Below are 11,808 nucleotides of genomic sequence, written 5' to 3' on the forward strand. Positions count from 1 at the left end.
TGAATTAAATATTAACCATCCAAAGTCATTATTTAAAAGTTCTACCAGCCAACATAAGGATTGACAACTCAAAATTTGTATTAGTTTACTTTGCCCCACGTGTGGATAAAATGCAACTTTTTCATCAGTTTTTGACCAGTCAAGAGAGCCTTTACCAGTTGGTGTGGTGAAAAATAATGTGTGATTGCGTAAATTATATACTTGCTTTGGTTGGAGATTATTTCCTGAAATCACCATTGTACATTCTGGTATGTACATTCACCGGCCGTTTGTGGACGTTAATTATGAAGCTCAAAAATGGCCACGTTTACTTAATTCAATTTTTTAAAGCTTTGGGACATTCTTATAGAATATTGTATCAACACTAAAGTAAACAAAATTAATTGAGTTATAGAAATAGTATAATTTGTACATAAAACTCCTTGAATCTGTAGGCATTCTTTAATATTTAAATTTAAATGAACTGAATTCGTAATTTTCATTTCAAATGAATATTATATGAAACAAAAATTACATTATTTATAAAAATTGAAAACATTCCTTCAGTCGCTCTTCTAGATTGATTGAAAATCATACTCGCTTGCGGCCTTGCTTTGCTCTGAAACAAAATAAATGACAGTTAGGTCCTGTCCTCCAGAACCAGGCGAACTAAATTAAAATGAGATTGACAGATAAAATTATACCAGAGATAGCAATGAAAAAAAAAATACGAGTATATGCCGATAAAACGATATAGATAAGTAAGATATTGCAATTATTACCCACGTGATAATTACACTAGTTTACAAATTAAAATAAAAGTTATGTCCTTTCAATGAATTCCATATCAATGTATTTAGTAATAATAACTAAACGCAAACATATATTTGTTTTATTTCTATCACGTCTATAAATCAAGTTCTTATAACATCTTATTTTCAAACTACTCATAAGTTGGTTTCGATTTTATTTTAAAATTTTGATGCTGTGCAGTGTTCAGTTAAATAAATACTTGTTTTAAAAATGTCAAAAAGGTTGTGTAAAGTACATTCTGATCGTTTTTTTATGTTAGTGGTGAATTTATAATATCTAATAAAAAAGGATATCCCATAACGGAATCAAACTAGATAAAACTAGTGTAGCTTTTAGGCATTTATGCTCTATTTTTCCCAATCTTTCTCAGGCTAAACTGAAAGAAGGTGTTTTTATCGGACCGCAAATCAACAAACTCTTAAAAGATGGGGTATTTGAAAACAGCCTTTCTGATATTGAGAGATCTGCTTGGAAATCACTACGACTTGTTATTCAAGAATTTTTAGGCAATAAAAAAAATGAAAATTACCAACAGTTAGTTGCTGATTTATTACATAATTTTCAATAAATCGGTGTCAGCATGTCTCTAAAAATTCATTTCCTTCACTCGCACCTCGATTTCTTCCCTGCAAACCTCGGACAAGTCAGCGATGAACATGGAGAGCGTTTTCATCAGGATTTGAAATTTTTTGAGCAAAATTATCAAGGATACTGGGACCAGGCCATGTTAGCTGATTATTGCTTGTCTGTTATTAGAGATACAGACACGAATAAATATAAGAAAAAAGCTAAGATAATTCACTTTAAATTTTTTGTTTGATATTTTTGTAAGCATTCTTTTTTGTAAAAAAATATCAAAAATAATAAATATCTTGGAAACATGACGTGTTAGATTTTTTTTATAATTTTTCTGATACTCGGTGCACCTCGATTGTTAAGAAAAAAAACGTTTCATTCAAAGGACAAAAACTTTGTAAACTAGTGTTATGAAGGGGTTACAAACGATTTCGATTCATGAATGGCACGAGAAAAGTGGTTGATTTTACTGTAATATTGTGATGTTCCTGGTCAAATCAGGGGGTGCGAACGCGAAAATGCCAAATTTTGATGTTAGTATACAAGTTTTTTTTTTTTTTTAATAAAACTTAAATCTATCATTACAGGTTGTTTTTTTTATACTACGTCGGTGGCAAAAAAGCATACGGCCCGCCTGATGGTAAGCTGTATTCGTAGCCTATGTACGCCTGCAACTCCAGAGGAGTTACATCATGCGCGTTGCCGACCCTTACCCCCTGCCGTCCCTCGTTGAGCTCTGGCAACATTACTCACCGGCAGGAACACAACACTATGAGTAGGGTCTAGTGTTATTTGGCTGCGATTTTCTGTAAGGTGGAGGTACTTCCCCAGTTGGGCTCTGGGTTGTTTATATCGAGAGCTCGCCATAAATGTAAAATTGGTGATTTAATTTTATACATGTGACCGGTAAATGATATTGATGCATATTTAAATACTGACCCAATTGTAAAACTAAACATTGTTTGTAGCGGTTAATTCTCGCGATATTTTCTAATTCAAACTTTTTTGAAAATAAATAAATGGACAGCACTGGCCAAACTGTGGTATCATTTGTGAACATTGACTTCGCTTGATTCTGGAGGCAACATTTTATTTAGGTACGTAATTCGAAGGAGGTAAGGTCGCTTTAGACAAAATGTGAGTTACTTCCAAGCTCTTTTCGCACGCACACACTTATAGACAGACACACGAGTTGTACAGTCGTCATCAGATATATCGGAGTGGACTCTATTGTCAAGGTGTTAGAGTGGGTGTTCAGATATTTTTGAGCACTCGGCCGCTCCGATATATCTAATGGCGGCTGGGAATGCCATGTCGAAACTAGGAAATCGGGGTGTTGTCCTAGCGGCCATATTTGCCTCTTTTTCAAGCTTACCATTTTATTTACGTATAATACCCGCTCATGTACCAGCTCATCAGCATGGAGGATCTGACTTGCTCTTCAGGGTCGGGGCACTCCGGTTAGATCTGGATCCAACCGACCAACCAACGGCGGTGCATCCAGGGAGAGAGAGACATACAGACAGACGAGCACAAACAGTGACAGAGAGCTTACCGTTTCATTCCCTGGTTTACTTTCCAAGTAGGCATATTACAAGGCGCTTATGAACCTCAAATAAGGGCTACGCCAGCTCTAACCTTACACCTCTGACCCAAGAAGATTCAAGAGATGACCCAGTCTTGAATAATATCGTCTGTTCTTCGGGGTCGGCGCGCTCCGTCGGACTCGAGACCTACAGAAGCGAGCTGTAAAAGTAGGACTCTATTGCGTAGGTAATAAGGCTGGCAGCTACACCTTACCGTTTCATGCCCTGGTACAGCCCCGTGTAGTAGCCGCTCATGTACCAGCTCATCAGCATGGAGGACACGGCCTGCTCCTCCGGGTCGGCGCGCTCGGCCGGGAGCGCGGCGGGCGGCGGCGGCAGCGGCATGTCCAGGGAACCGAGCTGCGAGGAAGTAACCAAATATTCTACTTGTCGACTGTAATGGTTGAATTAAGATTTCGTATACCTAATTATAATTGCGTACTTTTCATGTATGGAGTCCCAGTCAACTATAAGATTCATTTCGATACGCTGTAGTAAACTATAAACAAAAATTGCCCAATCACGTGCCGCCGCGCTCCCACAGAAAAGACTTAAACAGTCGCGGGGCAATAGTCGCGCGTTTATGTCCACATTTTTAGGGTTCCGTAGCCAAATGGCAAAAAACGGAACCTTTATAGATTCGTCATGTCCGTCTGTCTGTCCGATTACGTCACAGCCACTTTTTTCCGAAACTATAAGAGCTATACCGTTCAAACTTGGTAAGTACCTAGATGTATTCAGCCTGCATTAGTAAGACATTTTTACCTTGTTGCCACAAATGGATTTTTATAAAAAAAATATATTTCATACAATATTGTATTGTGCATTAAATACCTAAAAATTGAGGTTGTCGCCCTCTTGTAAATAATAATAAAAAAATTTAAACAAAAAAAAATATTTTTTTAGGCCTTTGTAAATAAGTTACAACCTTGATTTTTTTTTAAATGTATTGCAATTCAATTCAATTCAAAAATACTTTATTCATGTAGGCCTAGCAACAAGCACTTATGAATAGTAAGACAGTATTACATATAATTATCTTAATCTAATTATCAGAGCAATTTATTGATGTTGTAAATATTATTCCATATATAATACTAATGAATATAATTCATAGATCAAATTTAATACTAAAACTTTCACAAAATATAGTCAACAAAAAAAAATGTATAAAAAATACTAGTCTAGATTGTTTCTAGAATAAATTCTAAATGTCAAACAAATATAATAAAAACAACAAAGGAAATACATGCATTGGAATATCCATTTCATCATCATTATTCAAATATAATAAATAATTAATCATTTCGAATCACAATTAATCCCACGTTGTTTTATCATTCATGTAGTCTTGTGTGGTATAATAAGCTTTAGAAATAAGTTTACGCTTTACATGATTCTTAAATTTATTAATTGGTAACTCAGTAATATGGTTTGGAAGTTTATTATAAAATCTCACACAATTACCCATGAATGATTTTTTAATTTTATGGAGCCGAGTGAAGGGCACGGCGAACTTATGTTTATTTCTAGTATTAATATTATGAATGTCACAATTTTTCTTAAAATCGGCAATATTTTTATGCACATACAGAATATTCTCATAAATGTATTGACAGTGCAGTGTCATGATGTCAATTTCCTTAAATTTATCTCTCAGTGAGTCTCTATGGTTCATTTTATATATTGCTCGAATAGCCCTCTTCTGCAGAACAAAAATGGTATTTATATCTGAAGCACCACCCCACAGTAAAATACCATATGACATAATGCTATGGAAGTAACTAAAATATACTAATCGAGCTGTTTTTACATCAGTTAACTGACGGATTTTGCTTACTGCAAAAGCTGCAGAACTCAGTCTATTCGAAAGAGTAGCAATATGGGGACCCCACTGGAGTTTAGAATCTAAAGTTATACCAAGAAAAACTGTACTATCAACTAATTCCAATTCCTCATCCTTCACAATGACACTTGTTTTTACATGCCTTACATTACTAGTGACAAACTTAATACATTTAGTCTTATTCTCATTTAACAATAAATTATTAACATTGAACCAATTTACTACTTTTGAAATAGCATCGTTTACATCATTGTAAGCTTGTTGCTGTCGTTTGACTTTGAAAATAAGTGAAGTGTCGTCTGCAAACAATACTATATCATGGTGGGTCTTTACAAGGAATGGCATGTCATTTATGTAGATAAGGAACAGGAAAGGTCCCAATATTGACCCCTGTGGTACACCCATAGAGACCAATGACCCCGGTGATCGCTGTCCATTCACATCGACCCTTTGTATTCTACCATTTAAGTAGGACTTAAGTAAATCCAGTGCCGCTCCTCTAACTCCATAATAGTGTAGTTTCCTGATTAATGTTTCATGACAAACGCAGTCGAAGGCCTTAGACAAATCACAGAAGATACCTATAGCATCTCGTGACTCCTCCCAGGCATCGAAGATATGCTTAATTAGCTCAACACCAGCATCGGTTGTCGAGCGACCCCGTGTAAAACCAAACTGCTTATTATGCATTAAATTATTGACGTTAAAATGTCGTACTAATTGAGAAAGAATTAATTTTTCAAAAATCTTACTGAACGTTGGTAGCACAGATATCGGTCTAAAGTTAGTGGGGTCAGAGTTGCTACCCGATTTAAATAAATGAGTTATTTTACTATGTTTCATTAAATCAGGAAACTCGCCGCAATCAACACTGTTGTTAAATATAATTACTAAGTCAGGCGCTATAATTTCTACTAAGGATTTGACAGCATGGACAGAGACTCCCCAGAGGTCATTCGTTTTTTTGACATTAACCGAATTAAACGCCTTTACTACATCGGAGGTACAAACACGTTCAAAATGAAAATCTCCACAACACTCTGGAGCGTTATCTTTTAATAGAGTAACAGCGGATGAGGGTGATGAATTTAAATCCTTAGTTGTGAAAACTGGTACATCAGTGAAAAAAATTTCAAATTCTGTAGCTACTTCTAAATTGGAATCTATAATTTTGTTATCAATATTTAGTTTAAAATCATTCACTCTGTGTTTCGAGCGACCAGTCTCCACATTGATTACTTTCCAGGTTGCTTTAATAATGTTGGGACTATTTTTTATTCTCTGACTTAGATAATTTCGCTTAGCTATATGACAATCTATTTTAAACTTTTTCGAATATTGCTTGACATGTTCTTTAAATTCATCACTCGTGTTAAACCGCCGTTCCTCATACAAGGCATACAGTGCACGTCTTCGTTGATGTAAGTCCGCAGTAGCCCACTCACTAAAAACTGATGCACCACTAACTACGACCGATTTTGAAGTAAATATCGCATTATAATGATCCATAAAAGTGTGAAAGAATGAATTATACATACTATTTGGACCCATATCGGAAGACAAAAAGGGTCCGAGGTTACTGGTACAAAAGTTATTTGTTTTCTCAAAGTATTTTTCCTTAATGTCTCAAATACCATTAATTGACCTAAGTGGTCTGATTCTAAATTACTGATAACTTTTTTAGTAATAGGAACAATATCAGTGAAAATATTATCTATACAGGTTGCACTAGTAGCAGTCACTCTAGTAGGCTCCATAAACATGTGGTTGAGATTACCAGATTTGAATAGATTCAACAATCTACAAGACATTGTTGAATTTTCCAAAATATTTACATTAAAGTCGCCGCATATAAATAATTTCTTACTAGAAGATGATATTTTAAGTAGCACAGAATCCATTACACTTTCAAATATTTCAAAATTACTTAATGGCGGCCTATACACACAGACAACAATAAATTGCTCCAATTCTACTGCACTTAGTTCTATAGTCCGTTCAACAGACATGGATACAATATCCTTACGTTCCTTAAATTTTAACTGACTGTTGATTGCTGTTAGTGCTATGTATAATCCGAATTTCAAAGAAATCTAACCATTAGTTTAGCTTAGAAAAATTAAAAAAGATTTTATGTATATATTTTTTTTATCCAAACCAAGGGGATTCCAGGCTTGAAATATTGTAAAATGATATCTTATAATAAGACCCATTAACGCTTCTAAGAAAGGTATACATTTCAGCCAGGGGCAGTTTCACTATAGGATTGCGGCTAGACCCTTTTAAATGAAAATAGAACTAAGTAAAAACAGGCAATAAAAACATGTTTATTTTGCATCAATAGTTATTTTCAGATCACCTATTCACAAAGGGGTTTTTTCTTCCCTGCTAGTAGGGGTAAAAATTTCACTTTTCTTCTCTACTAGGAGGGATCAAAATGGCACTTTTATGACCCTATTTTTTTTTGCATACTTTTTTTAGTACTGTACTTTTCATCGTACTATACGTGGTTAACGGCTCCACTATACATAGACAAACACATTGTAGATATATAATTTTAAAGCAATGTTAGAATTTAGGATTGTTTTGTAGAAATAAGTTTAGTTAAATATGTGTATTTTTTTTAAAGAAATATATGGCTTTTATATATATATATATATTAACTCATAATTTATTAACTCACATTTGCCATCATGTTTCGCATCTGCATACTCGGCATACTGGGCATTGAGAACGGCATGTCAGGCAGCTCGAAATTTGCTTTCTGATTCTTCTTCTTTTTGGGCGACTTCTGTTTTCTTCCATATGAATATTCTGAAACAAAAAAAAAATACTTTTAAACATTATAAGATAAGATAAGAAGAATGTATTAGCACAAAAAAAACATAAATATAATAAGAAACAACAAGACATATTCTCCTAGACTGCAAACAGGTAGAAGTATACAGGAACAAATACCTAGGGACTCCGTGCACACTAGGAGAGGCAATTAGCAACCTGAAAACTTTGCTAGGCTTCGTGGAGGAGCTGGGGTGGTTAGAGTAGCGCTACCTCGTTTCACGAAAAATAGGCACAGTCAGCGTCAAATACTTTGTAGCAACCAAAGTGACCAAATAGTTCGGTACACCATATATTTAGTGTGGTGTACCGAACTATTTGGCCACTTTGACTGCTACAAAGTATTTGACGCTGACTGCACAATGGTTGTCGATTTGCGGAAAATGCCCAGAAGCACTAACTAACTAACACTAATATACAAACGAACAGAAAATTGTGCTAAAAGGTCTACACTCAGCTTGATGCCACCAAGCAAGACAACTGGAGACACTTGGAGAGACTTTACACCTCCAAATTTTATTAGTATTAGTACTCTGACATGTTTTTAACCATAGAGACTATACATCTCTATTGTATTGTCGTAGTATTTATAAATGTTGTTATGTATTTTTCATGTCACTATATGATGTTACTATAAATGTTGTATTGACTTGTAAAAGAGCCTTTGAGGCCTACTTGCAGAATAAATTTTTGAATTTTGAATTGAATTTTGAAGTGATTTTCAGTGAAGCCAGGTAAAACTAAAATTAAAACTAGAACTAAAACTAGAATTAGGTGGCACAAATATCCAAGAAAACATAAAAACACAGTAATCAAAAAAAAGCTACAGCTCCCTAGGGAGTTATAGCGTTTTTTTACAATCTATAACTCCCGCGGGAACAAAATAGGTCTTTGTCCTTCAGCACACCTACATGAAATAAGGTCTTTTTCGAGCAAGTGTGATGAAAAATGTTTTCCTTTAACTTACATACTTCTTTAGAACATTACCTAATTGAAATAAAACGTACGATACACGTGCGAATAGAATTAAAACACAACTCGTGTTTTAATTTATGGCCACTCTTTTCGAATTTCCTATTTTTCGCACTTGTATCGTAATGTACTATTACATTACCTGTACTTCCAGGGCTCATCCCTCTATCACTCTCACATTCCCTCCACTCCAAGTTTGTCTGATCAGATGCCTGTTCCTTTTGCTTCTTGCCCATTGCTCTGTCACTTTCGCACTCCCTCCATTCTACATTGGGATAATCTTCCATCTCAAGCGCCGCCTGTTCTATTTGCTTTTGACGCTCGTTCTTGCCAAGGCTAGGCGTTAGGCTCTCTATTGGCACCATTTCGCAGTTTTCATATCCTGTAATGTACGAGATTTCTATACTGATATTTCTGGGTGAATCAACTTTTTTTGGTTTGTTATCCTGTCCCGTTGTCCAAGGGACAACAGTAGCACAGTTTGTATGAAGAGACGTTGTATGCCATTCTATTAACATGCTTAGTAGGGGGCCCATTATGGACATTGGTTATAACGACCACAAAAACGCAAGTTTAATACATTTAAGTACCATACAATCAGTATTTCAATGAACTTTTGTCCCCTGGACAACTAATCGTAACCATGGCAACGAGTGACACTAAAAAGTTGATTCTCCCTTCTACAGGGTTCTAAGGTACATAGGTATACATTTATATCTCATTGTTACTAACATAATGTTGTAAACAAAACATGGATACCTGGTGTCGAGGAACCCAAAGGCTTTTAACAGTATAATTTTAGTGGCATAGGTATACAAACGTAGGCCTGGGTGGGTGCAGGTTAATCGAATTATAGGTTAATTGCGGTCCCTCACGCCCCATGGAATCACATCAAGTTCACTGGATTCATTCTAGTTTTCAAGATTCCTTTTAGTTTTAAAAATAAATTTTACTATTTATTGACCTTTAAAACTGTCATGGGCGTGTTTACAGCCTTCAAATTAGGTTAAATTAAAAGGGCTAATCATTTGAGGAATCCATTAGAAGCATTCCAAGAAACTGTTTACCGTACAAACGCGAATTCTGAATATTGGGAGGCACAAGAGTTTATTTTTCTGTTACAATTTATGTGACACAATACTCAATAAAATAATTAAAAGGTTGATAAAATGTGGGTAATGTACGAAAAAGGTGTTTTTATAGAACAGATTACGAAATACCCTATTTATAATTTCCAAAGCTTTAAATTCTAGAAAAAAATACTCGTAATATATTTCTTACCTAAGAATCTAACTACACAATGCTGATCATCAACAATTCGAAGCACAAACGCCTCATACTCAAGCCCGTCATCTTCGTACACTGCTCTGCATGCCATGCCTGCTTTCCATTCCTTCTTCATCTTTGATGAGCTGGCCACTGGTTGTTTAGGTTTTGTAGCCTTTTTGGATTGTTTTTGGTCTAAAACAAAGCAGGAAATATATAAAATATATATTTTATAATAATTTGAACAACAATGACACAAAACACAACACACATAAATTGTCCCTGTGTTTGTAAATTTTGAGATGTGCTTGAGATGTGACTCATAAGGTTTTCTTTTCACAAAATTTGGCAGAAGCGCAACAGCAACATGTAAATTATTTAACACATTCAATGCCAGACAAAAAACGGCGCACTACAGAAACCGGTGGTCTATAGCTGCGTACAAAACAACCCGCCCTGCGGGATGTCCGGCATCTGAATAAAGTTCACGAGCGCCCACCAGGTGGGTTCCTGGCAGTGAATGTGTTAATTTATGTGAAAATGTAACAGAAATATTATACTTATTGTGAATTACTAACATTGACCAGACATATGGTACGAAAAGTATCAGAACAGAAGTTATTTAACCATAACTATGACTTACTGAGCTGTACTGTGTGTCAATTTGCCAGTTGTGCATTGTGTGAGAAACCATCTTCCATCTTATTTGCACACTAGTAAATTAGAAAGAAGTGGGTAGCTTATCTTTCATGCAACTCAAATCAAAGTTGTTAAGAATTTAAATAAATAATTATCATTACACAGTTTCGAACTTTACATAAATTTGCAGGCCTAATGTCAATGAAAGATGTCTTAAAGCATTGTTACCCCTAGCACAGGGGTTCCAAGTGTGCCCCACAACGCCCTGGAGCGTAGACAGTAAAGAGGCCGTGAGGCAGTCCTCCTCATCATGTTACCAATCTATTTCAAATATAGCTCGCTAGGTTAGGGTGCTGAGATAAAATATTAAACTTGCAAGTGCACAGTGTACTAAACAAAATTAGGAAGCCCTGGAATATTTGTCAGTATAATTGTATGAGTCGATTCTGTATAAGTATGCAAAAGATTCACATTTGTGCTATAAAAAGAATATTATGGGATCGCCAATGTGTGGTAACTTTAAGTTAACTTTGGTTTAGCTAGTAGTGAAATGATCTGACGTTAAATCTTACCATCACGGTTCTCTGGTTGCGTGTTTGTAGACATAGCCACTCGTTTCGCGACCTCAGCCTTAGCTATTTTCATCGCTGTGTCGTACGCGGTATTAAGTGAGGTGTCGTCCCAGTCGTTCGCTTCCACCCCTTCATATTGTTGGGATTGCGACTGAAAAGTAAATTTAAGTGAAAAGTAAGGTAAGTAACTTAAGAAAAGCGATCAAATGGACATTTTAAGAGAAATGGTTTAGAGACTCACAGCATTACGTGTACTTCTCTCAAATAGAATTTTGTTTGCAGACATATCACTACGATTTAAAAAGAATTATTTCTACAGTTTTATTAAAATATGTTTTTTTTTTTATAATATTTTCAACACGCTCAATAAGAAGCGGTTATTTTTTTTTGTTTTGACTGACAGCATGACAGCTGGGTTAAGGCGTTTCTAGACGTTCAAATCTGTTCAAGTTAAATTTGGCTATGCTATTCAGATTCCGCTCTTGTATTTGGGAAATAAATACTGTGTTTCATTCTTTCGTAATATTAAGAACGAGATGCAAGATAAATGTTTAGACTCAATTTAGACAAATAAGGCCAAGCATGTTGTGCAGTCTTTATTTAAATTCGACTGACTGTGTAAATAAATGTAGCGACACTCTTATTTGGTTAATTATTACTTTTTTGCAATTTTAAACTTATTCATATTTATTTTCATGTTATTTTCATATTTTATTCGTCA

General features: G+C 35.2%; 1 protein-coding gene across 1 annotated transcript; it reads right to left on the reverse strand.

Moving 5' to 3' along the window:
* Nucleotides 1-427: 427 nt before the first annotated feature.
* Nucleotides 428-11,489, reverse strand: LOC133533898 (survival motor neuron protein-like). The gene is made up of 7 exons (XM_061872982.1): nt 11,329-11,489; nt 11,088-11,238; nt 9,892-10,071; nt 8,753-8,992; nt 7,484-7,614; nt 3,169-3,314; nt 428-598 (listed from the first exon to the last, which is right to left on the reverse strand). The coding sequence occupies exons 1-7, from the start codon at nt 11,371-11,373 to the stop codon at nt 571-573; spliced, it is 921 nt and encodes a 306-aa protein (XP_061728966.1). The 5' UTR covers nt 11,374-11,489; the 3' UTR covers nt 428-570.
* Between the last annotated feature and the right edge of the window lie 319 nt (nt 11,490-11,808).

This window comes from Cydia pomonella, unplaced genomic scaffold (assembly GCF_033807575.1).
Source record: "Cydia pomonella isolate Wapato2018A unplaced genomic scaffold, ilCydPomo1 PGA_scaffold_210, whole genome shotgun sequence".
Classification (NCBI taxonomy): domain Eukaryota; kingdom Metazoa; phylum Arthropoda; class Insecta; order Lepidoptera; family Tortricidae; genus Cydia; species Cydia pomonella.